This window comes from Rhinolophus ferrumequinum, chromosome 7, assembly GCF_004115265.2.
Source record: "Rhinolophus ferrumequinum isolate MPI-CBG mRhiFer1 chromosome 7, mRhiFer1_v1.p, whole genome shotgun sequence".
NCBI lineage: Eukaryota > Metazoa > Chordata > Mammalia > Chiroptera > Rhinolophidae > Rhinolophus > Rhinolophus ferrumequinum.
Genome location: NC_046290.1, coordinates 90,597,487 through 90,612,563, shown reverse-complemented (window position 1 = coordinate 90,612,563; position 15,077 = coordinate 90,597,487). Strand labels below are relative to the sequence as shown.

The following is a 15,077-nucleotide window of genomic DNA, read 5'->3' as shown; positions in this document are numbered from 1 at the left end:
CGTTTTGTTTCAGGGTCATATTGGTACACCCATATTTCATCACCAGTAATAACACAGCCCAAAACCTCGTCTTGCATCTCCAAAAGGTCTTGGCAAACTTCAACTCTCCTTTGCTTTTGTTCATCAGTGAGCTCCTTTGGAACCATTTTTGCACACACTTTTCTCATACCAAGATTTTCAGTTCAGAGTTTCCTAACTGTTTCTCTATTGATGTTTACTTGGTCTGCTATGCTTCTCACAGTCAGCCGATGATTTTGACGCACAATTCGACAAATTTTTGCAATGTTTTCATCAGTGTTTTCATCAATGTTTTCTCATCTGCTCATTACTGGCCACCCTGACCTCTCGTCATCAGTGACGCGTTCTCTGCCCTCAAAAAGATGTTTAATCCATTTGTACACTGCTGTTTTCTTCATGGTATTATCTCCATAAATTTGGACTAACATGTCCCTGATTTCACTTCCACTCTTGCCAAGTTTAACAAGAAATTTAATGTTTGTTCGTTGCTCTAATTCAAGCTCAGACATTCTCACGACGGCACATAAAATCACGCAACAACAATAATGAACGCCACTCAGCAAGACACTGTCACATATCGACACGAACACATCTGTGAGACATTGACATATCAAGGTTAGGAAACCTTACCGAGCTGTTTGTAGAGTGCTGCCAATATAAGCGTAGGTGGCAGATTTGTGAAATTAATTGATAGACCTTGTATATTAATCAGTGTGCATGATTTTATTAAAAATTTTATTATAAAATATAACATAGAAAATGCATAAAACAGTTTCCATTGTTATAAAATGATCACCCATATAACCTCCACCCCCATTAAGAAAGACAACAAGACTCTCACTCCAGAAGCCCTCCTGATACCATGTCTCCTCCGAGTTATAACTCCCTCTCTCTCTCTCTCCCATTATTCTAGAAATCTTTATTCTGTTCTAATATTTAAGCCCTTGTGTTTCTCTATAGTTCTGCCAACTTATTAGGCATTCGTAAACAATATACGAGATGAATTTTGCCCGATTTCCAACTTCACATAAATGAAAACATACACTATGATTTCTGTTGTGTCTGGGGTTTTTTTGTATATAAGATTCATCCGTATTCTTTTTTTTTTTTTTATATGGACTTACTTTATTATTTGGTGCTTTTAAAAAACTTTGCATTTTAAACAATGCCAAACCTACATAAAAGTAGCAAGAAAAGTTTACAAAGAATTCCCGTATACAGTAGTCCTCCCCTTTCCTCAAGGGATACATTCCCAGACCCCTAGTTTCATGCCTGAAACAGCAATAGTACTGAACCTTAGATATACTAAGTTTTTTCCATACATACATATCTATGATAAAGTTTAATTTCTAAAGTAGGTACAGTAAGAGATTAACAATAACCCATAACAACATAGAACAATTATAAAAATATACTACAGTAAAAGTTCATCCGTATTCTTTCATGTGATTGTAGCTCATTCATTTTCACTGCTACATGGTATTTAGTTGTATGATTATATCACACTATATTTTTACATTCTACTGTTGATGGGACTATCATGAAAAATGCTGCTATAAATATTCTTGTACAAGTCACTTTAAGTCCACATGAGGTTGTGTTTTTGTAGGATGTCACCTGGTGATGGTTTTGCTGATCAGAGAGTAGGTGTATCTTTAGAATTTTTGGATTCTGCCAATGTTTAAAAGTGGTTTTACCAGTGTACTCTTTCACCAGTGGTTCTTGTTGTTCCACATTCTTGCCCAGCATTTGATATTATCATTTTTTAATATTTCGCAAAAAGTATGGGTGTATCATAGTGGCTTATGTGGTTTTCATTTGAATTTTTCTGTTAGTCATGAGAGAACACCTTTTTTTTCTAAGTTTTGGATATTGGGGTACCTGATTGACCTGGCACTGTTGACTGAGAAGCCATCTTTTCGCCATAGCTCTGCAGGGCATCTTCGTCATAAAGCAGGTGTCCTTCTGTCTGTCTGTTTGGGGGATCTCTATTCTGTTTAGTGAATCTATTTGCTTGTATCAGCACCAATACCACCCAGTCTTTATTACTATAGCGTTGTAATAATTTTGGATTTCTGGTGGACAGGAGCTACATTTCTACTCTTTTTTAAAAGAGGCTTGGCCTTTTTTTGGCCCTTTGTTCTGCCATATGACTCCTTTAATCAACTTGTGGAATTGAAAAAAACTTTTTCCTGTTGTGATTTTGATTGTGATTATATTGAACCTGCAGTTCAAGATGGTTCCAACTGAGATGTTTGGATATGATATATCTTTTGGTTAATACTATTTTAGTTATTGATTGCTAATGTAATTGCATTGTGACCAGAGGACACATTTTTAAATTTTGAAATATTTTGAGATTTGATGAAAACTCACTTTTTGGACCAGTATACCATCAATTTTGTAAATGTTCCACATAGGTATTCTGCGATTGATAGTTTCAGTGTCTAAATAGGGATGGTTTTTAAATCATGTTGTTGAAATCTTTACATCATTACTAATCGTTGTCTACTTACTTTACCAGTTATTAAGAGATATGTATAAAAATCTCCCAGAATGAGTGTGATTTTTCCCATTTTTCCACATGAATTTTGAAATTTGCTCTATTTATTTATTTAATGCTATATTATTAGATGCATAGCTATTTAGAGTTATTCCAAATTCCGGGAAAATTGAACTTTTTATCATTATGAAGAAAACTTTCTCATTCCTAGTTGCCTGAAGGTCTGTATCAACTTTCTTTTGTAATTATTTGCATGTTTTATCTTTTTTCTACTAGAGTCAAGCAAGGTACACACATTGCATTTGGTTAAGTTTCTTACATTTGTCTTAATGGTTATAGTGCTATTCCAATTATCTGTTACATATTAGGTGAGTTGTAATAGTCTGTGCTTTTTAATAAATTGGTCCGTTTCATCTAAGATGTCAAATTTGTGTGTGTAGAGTTGTTTGTAGTACTCCCTCATTATACTTTGATGTCTGCAGAGTCTAGTGGTAGCCTCTATTCTATTCCTGGCATTGGTAATTTTTGTCTTCAGTTATTTTTCATTTGATTTTTTTCTATATTTTCAATCAAATGTGATTAGATGTGGATTTTTCAACAAATTGTACTTTGGCTTTGTTGGGATCTTTGAAACAGTAGATCGATGCCTTTCATTATGTTTTTAATTGTTTCTGGGAAATTCTCATCCACAATCTCTTCAAATATTACCTCTTCCTATTTTTCATCCTTTTCTCTGAGACTCCAATTAAATTGTGTTCTATTTTTCTCACTCTCTTCTCTGTATCTTCCCTCTCTTCTGTGCTTTTCATCGATTTCCCTCTTCACTCATTCTGGGTCTTTCTTTCCAATCTGTGTATCAACTCAGTACTTTTCTCTTGTTGTGTCCAATCTGCTATTAAACCCAACCATTGGTTCCAAATTGTAGTTACTGTATTTTTTACTTCCATAATTTCTAGACGATTCTTTTTCAAATCTTCAATATCTCTTTTACTGTTCTGGTTCATTGCTGAGATTTTCAAATTAGACATTTATTTCCTTGAACATAGTAAGCATAGTTGCCTTACAGTTTGTGTCTGATATTTCCAGTATCTGGAGTCCCCATAGGCTTCTTTCTGTTGTCTATTGTCTCTATTGCATTTAGCTTATTTTGTTTTGCCTCTTCAAGTGTCTTGTGATATTTTATTGTTTTCTGGATGTTTTATTTGACAAAATACTTTTGTGTATAACGTAAGACCTAAGGCAATGTTATCTTATTTTGAAGAAAGGTTTTCATTCTGGCAGACATCTAAGAGTGCTTACAGTTTAGAAACAAGGTTCGAAGTTTTGTGAACCATCTAGATAATCCCTCCGAGTACAGTACATACCACCATCCATAGTAAAGTCCTTTTGTTTCTAGCCCAGTACAGGGAATGTTACACTAGGTTTTCCCCCTTGGGGGATGCTAAGTTCCATCCCTCAAAGCCACCAGAATGCATATCTGCCTTTTAGTGAACTTGCATGGATTGGAAAATGATCCCAGGTCAGTCTTTTCGGGTCTCAGCCGAAAGCAGAAAGTATTCGTATCTCTGGTGTCTTTACTCACAAATACCCCCAGTTAAGAATCAGCTCTAATCTATCTCTTTTTTTTTTTTTTTTAAAGATTTTTATTAGGGAAGGGGAACAGGACTTTATTGGGGAACAGTGTGTACTTCCAGGACGTTTTTCCAAGTCAAGTTGTTGTCCTTTCAATCTTAGTTGTGGAGGGTGCCGTTCAGCTTCAAGTTGTTGTCCTTTCAGTCTTAGTTGTGGAGGGTGCAGCTCAGCTCCAGATCCAGTTGCCGTTGCTAGTTGCAGGGGGCACAGCCCACCATCCCTTGCGGGAGTCGAACCGGCAACCTTGTGGTTGAGAGGACGCCCTCCAACCAACTGAGCCATCAGGGAGCTCAGCGGCAGCTCAGCTCAAGGTGCCATGTTCAATTTTGGTTGCAGGGGGCGCTGCCCACCATCCCTTGTGGGACTTGAGGAATTGAACTGGCAACTTTGTGGTTGAGAGCCCACTGGCCCATGTGGGACTCGAACTGGCAGCCTTCGGAGTTAGGAGCATGGAGCTCCGTCCAACCGCCTGAGCCACCGGGCTGGCCCCTAATCTATCTGTTTGATTTTCAATTCTGTCTCTCTTCTCTTATAAGTTTTAAAAACTTTTAAAAATTACTTTTTAACATTGTCTTCATCAGGGTATTTGGACCAAGTGTCACAGTGCACCATTAGCAAAAGGTAACATATACCATTATTTCCCAAGTGCTGAAACTAGAAACCTGGGACTCACTAATACCTCCTGTTCTTTGATGATAGCTTCCAATTACTTATCTAATCCTGTCTACTCTACATCAAAAATATATGTTTCAGTTATTCAGGATGAGTAAGTTCTACAGATCTAATGAACAGCATGGTGACTGAAGTTAATAATTCTGCATTGTATGTTTGAAAGTTGTAAAAAGGTCGATCTTAAGTGTTCTTATCACACATACAAAATGGTAACTGTAAGGTGAAAAATATGTTAATTAGTTTAATTGTGATAATCCTCTCAAAACATCCTGTTGTGCACCTTAAATATAGGCAATTTGTATTTGTTAATTATACTTCAACAAAGTTGGAAAAAATTAGCTACCAAAAGAAAAAAAGTTACATATTATAATATATATTGTATATATGTGTATATATATGTATATATTATATATATATAAACATATATATAATATATACATAAATGTCACCCTCTTGCTTCTATCCCTATTTCTCCTCATCCTTGACCATTGCCAAGCCTATCACAAAGTCCTTTAAACCAGGCTCCCCATTTCACCCCAGGTTTTCACAAAGGACCGAGCAAAAGCTTTTTAAAATGTAAATTGGATCATCCTACCTACCTTCACTTTAAATTTACTTGAGACAAAAATCAAAATCATTAACATGATGTATAAGGAACTACGTGACCAGACCGTGCTTATATCTTAACCTCACCCCGTGCCATTCATTATGCTCCAGGAGCACCAACCTCCTTTCAGTTCCTCATAATTTCCAACCTCCCTTCTGCATCAGGAAATCTCTCTCTCCCAAGAAACAGTAATCTCCATGAGGGCAAGGATGGCTGTCTCTTTCTCACCATTGTATACAAAATTACCCAGAACAGCGCCAATTTGTACCTGTAAGTTATTGCTAGATGAATGTAGCCAAGAGTTACTAAGAGCCTAAACTAAAAATTGGATGCATGTGTTGCGCATAGCAAATCTTAACAATGAATAATGAATAAGCTTGGTTAATTTTTGAGTTCGGACTGAGACACCGAGAGATATTAAATATGGCTAACGGCCTCCCCAGGGAGAGCTAAGAAAACAACAACAAAACATTGGAAAGTCACCAAAACAATAGCTGACTGGTGTGGGGCAGTAGGGGGAAATTCAGGACATAGAGAGACATTTATGCGTGCTAAAATGATAGATTCATCTATCCAGGCAATGTACAAAATATTCAAGACCATGGTGGCCATTAGAGAGAAAATACTGCCTGGGCAATTGGAAGTGTGGAATCAAAGCTCAGGAAGCCATCAGGGCTTAGACAAAAACTGAGGAGGTAGGAGTGAATGAATCCCCCAAAGGGAAGATGGTAAAGAAAAGTAGATGACAGTGATAGAATTTTAGGGAATACCACATTTACAGAATGCAAAGAAAACATGAAGCTGACAATTGAACAAAGAATGACCAGAATGGTAGAAAAAAAATAGGATAATGTAGTGTTAAAGCAAGAAAGAGAGGTTTCTGGAAGAGGTCACTCAGCATGGAGAAGTCAAATGTCTTAGACAAATAAGAGCAAACCGAATAGGAGTTTGGATGGTAATAGTGAGATCCTTGGCTACTTTGAAAACTGGGGTTGGGGTAGGTAAGCACTAGGGTTTAGAGAAAGGATGCTTATGTCCTGGAATATGGGGACTAGAGATTTCATTTGTCCAAGAGGATGGTATACAGTCCTATACTAACCTTTGGGCCTCCTCTCTCTTCCTCTCCACAGCCCTAAAGCCCATGGATCTACACGCCACATATCAGACAGGGCCCCTGATGGCCGTGGAGACCACTCGGAATATAGTGCTACACTGGCGGGCCCACAGCTGGCCCCTGCGCTCCCTGCGCACACCAGTGGCCTCCCTGCACTCTGTAGCCCGAGAGCTGGGGGGCCTGGCAGGGGGCCCCCACACCGTGGTGGTGCTGGGGCTGGGCGCCCACTTCACCACCTTCCCTCCGTCCATCTTTGCACGACGGCTGGCAGGGATCCGGGCAGCTGTGGCTGCGCTGCTGGCCCGGGAGCCCCGCACTCTCGTGGTCATCAAACTGGCCAACACTGGCTACAAGTCCGTATATGGCAGCGACTGGCTCACCCTGCAGGTGAACCGGCTCCTCCGAACTGCCTTTGCCGACCTCCGTGTGGCCTTTGTGGATGCCTGGGAAATGACCTCCAGCCTGGCGGTGCCCGACAACATCCACCCAGGAAGGCTCATCGTCGGCAATGAAGTGGACCTCCTCCTGTCCTTCGTCTGCCCCACCTGAGCGCTTCTGCGGGTCTTGGCACTGTGTGGATGGAGAAGCTGGAGGGGTGATCAAGCCTGCAGGCCCTTCCCTGAGCGGACTGTACCCCTTCCCTGACCTCTTCCTAATGAACAGGCCATAAAATCAACCAGCAGGAATTGGGATGTGGGTGGTGGCCGGGGAGAGCAGCCTAGCAGTGGTCCAGTGCAACTTGAGAGGTTTAGTTCCCACATGGAAAAGCAGTGCTAAGAGGGTGAGGGTAGGGACAGAGCTGGCAACATCTAATACATCAGTACATCTAGTACATCCAGTATAGGAGGATTGTCATTTCATGTGTTGGAGTTTCTGTGTGGAGTGTCAACAAGCCTTGCAAAGGCCTAAGACACGGATTCCATTTCAGTTTATCTGAGCCACCCTAGTGGAACCCTGAGTATATATGTGAAGACTTTTATGGACTGATTGGTAAAATAATATATTTCTCCTATTTGTCAAAAGTAATACATGCTCGGGGCCGGCCCCTGGTGGCTCAGGCACTTGGAGCTCCGTGCTCCTAACGCCGAAGGCTGCCGGTTCGATTCCCACATGGACCACTGGGCTCTCAACCACAAGGTTGCCTGTTCTACTCCTCGACTCCTGCATGGGATGGTGGGCAGTGCCTCCTGCAACTAAGATTGAACATGGCACCTTGAGCTGGACTGCCGCGGAGCTCCTGGATTGCTCAGTTGGTTGGAGAGCATCCTCTCAACCACAAGGTTGAATGGGATGGTGGGCTGCGCCCCCTGCAACTAGCAATGGCAACTGGACCTGCAGCTGAAGTGCACCCTCAACAACTATGATTGAAAGGACAACAAATTGACTTGGAAAAAAATCCTGGAAGTACACACTATTCCCCAATAAAGTCCTGTTCCCCTTCCCCAATAAAATCTTAAAAAAAAAAAAAAAGTAATACATGCTTTTTGTAGAAAATTTGAAAAAGACTGAAACAATTAACGAAGAAAATAAAAATCACCTAGAATCCCATGACCGGGAGACAATCACTGTTGAAGTACATACGAGGATGATCCGTTGCTGCAGTGGGTCTTACGGCCGCAACTGCTGCTCGTTCTCTCCCTCCTCCACTCTTTTCTTTCTTTCTTTCTTTCTTTTTTTTTTTTTTTTGAGAATTTCGTGAGATAACACATGTCAGGTACTTAGCCTGCTGTCTGACACATAAGGGTTCACTGAATTTTAACTATGATTCTTATTTATTTATTTATTTATTTATTTATTTATTTATGTATTTTTACTGGGGAGAGGGAATAGGACTTTACTGGGGAACAGTGTGTACTTCCATGACTTTTTCCAAGTCAAGTTCTTGTCCTTTCAATCTTAGTTGTGGAGAGCACAGCTCAGCTCCAGGTCCAGTTGCCCATTGTTAGTTGCAGGGGGTGCAGCCTACCATCCCTTGCCATGATCCCTTGCTGGAGTTGAACCAGCAACCTTGTGGTTGAGAGCATGCACTCCAACCAACTGAGCCACCTGGCCACCTGGGCCATTGACTTCATTCTAGTTGCAGAGGGCGCAGCTCACTGGCCCATGTGGGAATGGAACCGGCAGCCTCAGCGTTAGGAGCACAGTCCTCAAATCACCTGAGCCACTGGGCCGGCCCCTCCCTCCTCCAGTCTTTATTCTACATTCCTAAATCCTCAGTTCTCCCCTCAGCATAGGTTGGTGACTTACTTGGTAGTTGGACCAAAGCTACGTCCCTGAGGGACATGAACCATTGATAATCATGCCCTTCTCACAGTGGGTTTACTGCACGTATCTGTTCACAGTTACAGTGGTGTGTGGAGTACCAGGAGGTAGCCAAGGGGACTATCTGCATTCCACAGATTCCTCCCTGCTCCCATGGTGTGCAAGTGGCCCTATCTTCTCTTGCTGATGAACTATCCCTGCTAAGTTGGCGACTTGTCTTGCGCAGGAGTCCAGTGTCCTGATGGCAGCAGTAAGTATGCAATTCAATGGCATCGTTGCTGTGTCCCCGAGCAAGAGGGTGCCCCCTTTGGGGATGAAGACCTCTAAGCCTACAGAGCCCAGAGTTGCAGGGATAAGAAGCACAGAGTCCCCAGGGAATCATTGGGTGCAATGCTGCCAGCCCCTGATTCCTATCAGAGACCCAGCCCCACGTAGGGGTCTCCGATCTAACAAAGACACTGAAGGATGGCAGGCCACCCTATTAGAGTGTTTCCTCCAGGCTGGGGCTTCTGCTGCACCTCACAACGGCCATGCAAGGGTTCTGTAGGCTGGCTGCCTCCGAGTGAGGTAGCATGTGATATGAGCAGGGGTTCCACGGTCAGGGCCTCATCCCACTACTCCTTCTCTGACAAGTGCATCCCCTAGTTGGGTGCTAACCTGTGTGGGATTCCATGGATCCCCAAATGGACTATAATCAACAAGCCCCAGGATAGTGGTGCTGGCTCAGGCTCTGCAGGCAGGAAAAGGAAACCTGTACCTGCACTAGACATCCAAACTTGTGAGGATGGACCACTGGCCCTTTCAGAGCACGGCAGTGGACCCTTATGCTCCCTGTAATTGGATGTCTGGGAGCCACTTTCTCGTGGCTGCCACAGTCCCCTTGTGGTTGAACTATATTTCCTGATTAAAAAGGAAACACAATGCAATGTCAAGTTTTTCCAAATGAACTTTTAAATATTTCATTATTTAAATTAAAGGGACAACGTGGCAGAAGCTAATAGTTTCTCACTCAAGCCCATTCTTTCCTCCTTACCAACAAAAATCTTGATTTCCTGCCCCTCCACCCCCCCACTCCAGGGTAGCAAAGTGCTGGGTGACAAAAGCCATATTTCCCAGACTTTCTTGAAACTAGAGATTGCCATGTGACACAGTTCTAGCCATTGACCTGTAGAAGCTGACATCTCTGATTTGAGCTTCAGGAAAGTTCTTAAGCAAGCATAGAGACTTGGCTGGTAAATGTCTTTTGCCCTTTTCTCTGTCTTATTTTTTCCTCCTATGAGGCAGTTACGATGCTGAGAGGGGGCAGGCATCTTGTGACCACAGGAAACAAAGCACATGCTAAGGTTGGTTGAAATGAAAGATACAGAGAGTTAGGGTCTTTACTGGTATCACAGATCTGCTGTGCCAGTCCCAGGCTGCCTACTTCCAGACTTGTCATTATGTGAGGAAAATGATTTTTTTCTAATTTGTTTAAGCTCCTGGAATTGGTCTGTTTTTGTAATTTGCAGCTAGTTTCAGAGCACAAATCGCACAGTTGTGGATTTTTCAACTTCTTGCAATTAGGACCGTTTTTCTTTCACATGGTTGAAGTTCATGCTATTACGTGCATACAATAAAGTTGAACACAAAACAGCCAGCATCGGGGCATCACTTATAAAATCACTGGCTTTTAAAGATAAAGAAAGAATCAGGCTGGCCTGGTGGCTCAGGTGGTTGGAGCATCTTGCTCCTAATGCCCAGTTCGCCTGTTCGATTCCCACATGGGCTAGTGAGCTGCGCTCTCTACAGCTAAGATTGTGAACAACTCTCTCTGCTGGTGCAGTGAGCTCCTGTGGGCTCCTGTGGGCCTTGTGCTGCCAGGAGCTCCTGGTAGCCATTGTGAGTGGCCGACAGCCATCGTGAGCAGTCAGCCAGAGCTGCTGTGAGCGGACGACCCACTGAATGCCAACCGACAGACTCAGCTGGGGGGAAAGCAAGGCTCTGATTTTCTAAACGGATAACAAAAGTCAAACTTCACTCAGACAAGAGATTACTGATATGATCCAATTGTTCCACTCCTGGGTATTTATCTGAAGGAAAGGAAAAACTAACACAAAAAGATATCTGCACCCCCATTTTCACTGCAGCATTATTTGTAATATCCAAAACATGGAAGCAACCTAAGTGTACATTCATGGATGAACAGATAAAGAAGATGTGGTATATATACACATATACACAATGCAATATTTTTCTGCCACAAAAAAAGAAAGAAATCTTGCCATTTGCAACAACATGGGTGGACAATGAGGACATTATGCTAAATGAGATAAGCCAAACAGAGAAAGACAAATACCATACGATCTCACTTATGTGTGCAAAGCAAAGAACAAAAAAATGAGCTCACAGCTGACAGAGAATGGACTGGTGGTTGCCAAGGGTGGGGTATGGGCTTGGGTGAAGTGGGCAAAGGAGGTCAAAAGGCACAAATCACATCTCACAATTCCACACTCATGGGGATCAATGAAATACACAGCTTGCATCTAGGGAGACCATACATGGGAACAGTTGGGCCTGCGGCACCTGGAGAACAGGTACTCTGTGAAGATAACCCAGAGCCTGTTTCAATGGTCTGCGCTGCCCAATGGAATGGGCAGTGATGACCCCTGGTGGGGTCCAGAGCCTCCTCTGGCAGCTTGGAAAAGAAGAGACTATCCAGCCAGGTCCCACAGCTAGTGGGGCACGGCAGGCGTAGAACCCAGGAGTCACCCCTCAGACAGGGTAGGCCACTCTTCGGGGTCCTGCTGCGAAGCCAGTGGGTTCCTTCTCCTCTCTTCTGTCCACATTTCCGGCTCTTACCAATTGACTCAAGCATCTTTCACAGCCCAGAGGTCTGCATGACATCGAGGCTCTGTGACTCAGTTTCCTCAAGGGTAAAATGGAGATAACGATATACCAACTACAGAACGTTGTAAAGCTGAAAATGAGGCAATGGATATTTAGGGCCTGACTCAGATAAGAGGATTCCATGAAAATTTGGAACCTCTCTTCTTGGGCCTGGGAGGGGGGGTAAGAAAAGCAGACACAGAGAGAGGGCAGGGGCTGCCTGGCTGACTGTGGGAAATGCTTAGAAGAAAGCTATTAGGATTGGGAAGAAACTGAGAAAAGGAAGAAGAAAGTTGGTCTGCTGCTTCTACCTCTAGAAGATCAAGGCCACTTCCTTTGATGAAACCACGTGTCCCACCCCACGTTCTATGCAGTAGGCTGATGCCCACCTCATCCTAGAGAGGGGTGGGCAGGGCCTCCTATGGAGCCAGCCCTGTAGGTCACCAATGGTCACAGCCCCCAATCTCTCAGCCCATCTATCACCACTCACAGGCTGGCAGTGCCCTCATTGGAGACAGTCCCAGGGACTGTCACTGGGGTGAATCATTACTGCTCTGAGTCTTCATCCTGTGTCCAAGGAAGGCTCTGCATTAGCCAGGGCTCTAACAGCTGTTCATGGAATCACCTTAGGAGCACTACAGAAACACAGCCTCTGGGACTCACCCGCAGAGGTCTGCACTCAGAACCTGAGGCCCAGAGATTAAGTGGAGCAACCAGACAGAAACATCCAGAAGTAGCAGAAGGCTCTGTGGAGTCAGCCAGACTGGAGTTCGAGTCCCACACCTGTCACTTGAGTCATGGACTTGGGGCAGAACCTCCCGAGCTTTGGTCTCACATCTGTAGAGTGGAGAGGACAGAAGTCCCTGCAGATCCCGTGGGTGGATGTATGGCCTCCAGGAGGCCCACTCTCCAGTGAGGTGGGAGTGTGAGCCCACCCGCACTCCTTAACCTCAGGGAGGGTGTGACACTGCCCCTGGGAACAGACCTGGCCTGGTGGGCCTGGTTCACCCTGGGGACTGCAGGGGAGGGAGAGGGGCCAAGAGCAAGCTGGGTGCCCCTGGTGCTGGGGATGGCGCCCAAGGATATCTGACCACAGAGGCTCCCTCCTCCTTCCCTCTGAGGGGCTGTAGCTGGGCAGACACTCAGGGCACCTTTCCTTTCCTGAAAGAGCCTGAGCTGGTCCTCCTGCTGCCCCTCCGCCTGGGATGAGAGAGAGAAACAGAGGCTGAGAGACACTCAGAAAAGAGGAGAAAGTGAGAGAGAGTGAGAGGCAGAGAGAGATGGAGACTGACTACTAAGATGAGGAGGGCGCTGGCAGAGGCAGGGAGCCGAGGTGGGAGAGGAGAGGCCCCAACAAGCCAAGGTCAGGATCACGCCCTTCAGTGTGAAGATGGAGGCTGGAGACCAGCATCATGGCTCCCTTTGCACTGACCACAAGGGAGGCCCTTTTGCAATAGAGGAAAACAAGAAGCCAGAGTGATACAGGAAGTGCCAGTCACCCTGGGGCACCAAATTGGGGAAGGCTCCCACCCTTCCTCTGTCCTCTGAAGGAGGCTGATCATCTCTCTCCTGCTGCGCAGACTTCCTGAGGTGGCCCCTCCGCGGGGCCTCCCTCTAGCCTTGAGGTCTGTGCTTGTCTTCTCATTTCCCTGGAGGAGAGCAAGGCGATGGGTCTGCCCCTGCTGCTGCTCCTGCTGCTGCTGCTGCTGCTGGCGTCTCTACAGGCGGGTGAGTGGCCAGGACCGGCCTGGCTCTGCCCAGGGCCATGGGGGAGCCTGTGGGAGGGACTTATGCTGGGTATGTGGAGAAGGGGTCTGCTGGGGTGGCCGGCCAGGCCTCCCATCCCCCACAAGCAAAGGGCTGGTCCCACAGTGCTGGGACCCCCTCTCCCCTCCCAACCCCTAATGTGGAGAAAAGGACACCCAGATAGAGGACCAGTCCTACTGTCTATCACACTTCTGTCCTTGAGTGAGTGTGCCAGCTGGTCAGGGCTACCTCTTTGTCCCCCACCCACCACCACCACCACTTTGAGGTTTCTCCCTCTCTCTCCCTCCTTCAGGTCGCTCAATAAAGTGCAATTAAAGTTTCTCTATGAAGTCAAATAACCAAAGCAACTCTCATCCCCTGAAGGTGGCTCCATTCACATCCCCTTCTCCTTCTGTCACCCCTGGGAGTTACCCAGTGTTCTCAGCGTGACTATATCCTGGAGATGGAAACAGTACCATGGGGAGACCATCTACAACATGACCCTGTGTTTCATCCATAAGGATTTTGAGAACCGGCTCTCTCTGACCTGGACAGAGGACGGGAGGAGCGGCTTCCTCCAGATCTCTAACCTGCGGAGGCAGGACAAGAGTGTGTACTTCTGCCAAGTCCACTTGACCGCCCGGAATCATACCAAGGTGGGGTGGTAGTCCATCCCTGGAACCAACCTCGTCATCACCCCCGGTGAGTCCCCCTTCCCTGGTGAGGCTTTCGAAGGCCACTGGTGCCCTCATCCACCAGGCCTGGTCCAGGCGCCATTCTTGCTGACCCTTCTCTCAAACTCCTCTCCCCAGTCGCTACTCCTGCCCAGTTATTCCCATACCTGTGCCTCCCCACAGACATGAGCTCAGTCTGGCACACACAGTAGGTCCCAAAACGCTCTGAGGAGCCCCCGATTCCCTGATAATCCCCATCACCTGTTTTCCCAATCCCCCTGCTTCCTTCTCCCACTCTGCTCCCCAGAACACGGCCTCCAATGCTCCCCACCCTGATCCCATCTCTTTCTTCCCCTTCACCATCTCCCTCCTCCTGTCTCCATCCTCCTTACCCTCCTAGCCTCTCGCTGACCCCCCGGTCCCCACCTCTCCCACAAGAGGCCCTGTGTTGTCCCCTTCTCCACTCTGATCCTGCTCCCCTGTCCTGGTCGTTAGAGGCCCCTCTGTAGCAGCAATAACAGCAGCTCCCGCTTACTGTGCATCACGACCAGGCTGACACCTTGGTCTGCATCGCGCTAGTTACCCTGCACAACCCCACAATAGCAGCAGGTATTGCTATCATCTACCTGTTCCAGATGGGGAAACTGAGGCCTGCAGAGCCTAAACACCTGCCCAAAGTCGCTCTTGTGATGCAGGTGAGATTTGAACCTAGTTGAACCCCAGAGTCTCCTCTCTTAACCATGAGCGGATCAGCCTCACCTTCTGACTTGATCATCTTGTTGTTTTGACCCATTTTTAACCTAAGAATGGGGGGTGTTGCATTAATAGACCTTCCTAATTACTCAGTGGGCATCAGAACTTGAACCAGGATTCATCTGTCTCCAGGGCAGTGGGGGCGGTGCTGTCTCCCAGGCAGAGGCAATGAGTGGGCGTGTTGTCGGTTGAATATTATTTACAAAACTAATAATTAACTAAGTTGGATGC

The 15,077-nt window shown here is 45.4% G+C and overlaps 1 protein-coding gene across 9 annotated transcripts in view; it reads left to right on the top strand.

Annotated features, from left to right (window-relative positions):
- Positions 1 to 15,077, top strand: part of LOC117024855 (NXPE family member 3-like) — a 71,411-nt gene that overhangs the window by 17,810 nt on the left and 38,524 nt on the right. For 5 of the 9 annotated variants that reach the window (XM_033110466.1, XM_033110464.1, XM_033110460.1 and 2 more), the window contains one exon: positions 6,563 to 7,474. The exons of the other annotated variants lie outside the window; for them this stretch is intronic. In XM_033110466.1, the coding sequence (XP_032966357.1) occupies positions 6,563 to 7,095 (533 nt within the window). In that variant the 3' untranslated portion in view covers positions 7,096 to 7,474. Of the gene's footprint in view, positions 1 to 6,562; positions 7,475 to 15,077 lie in introns of those variants that run through there. 9 annotated transcript variants of the gene reach the window in all.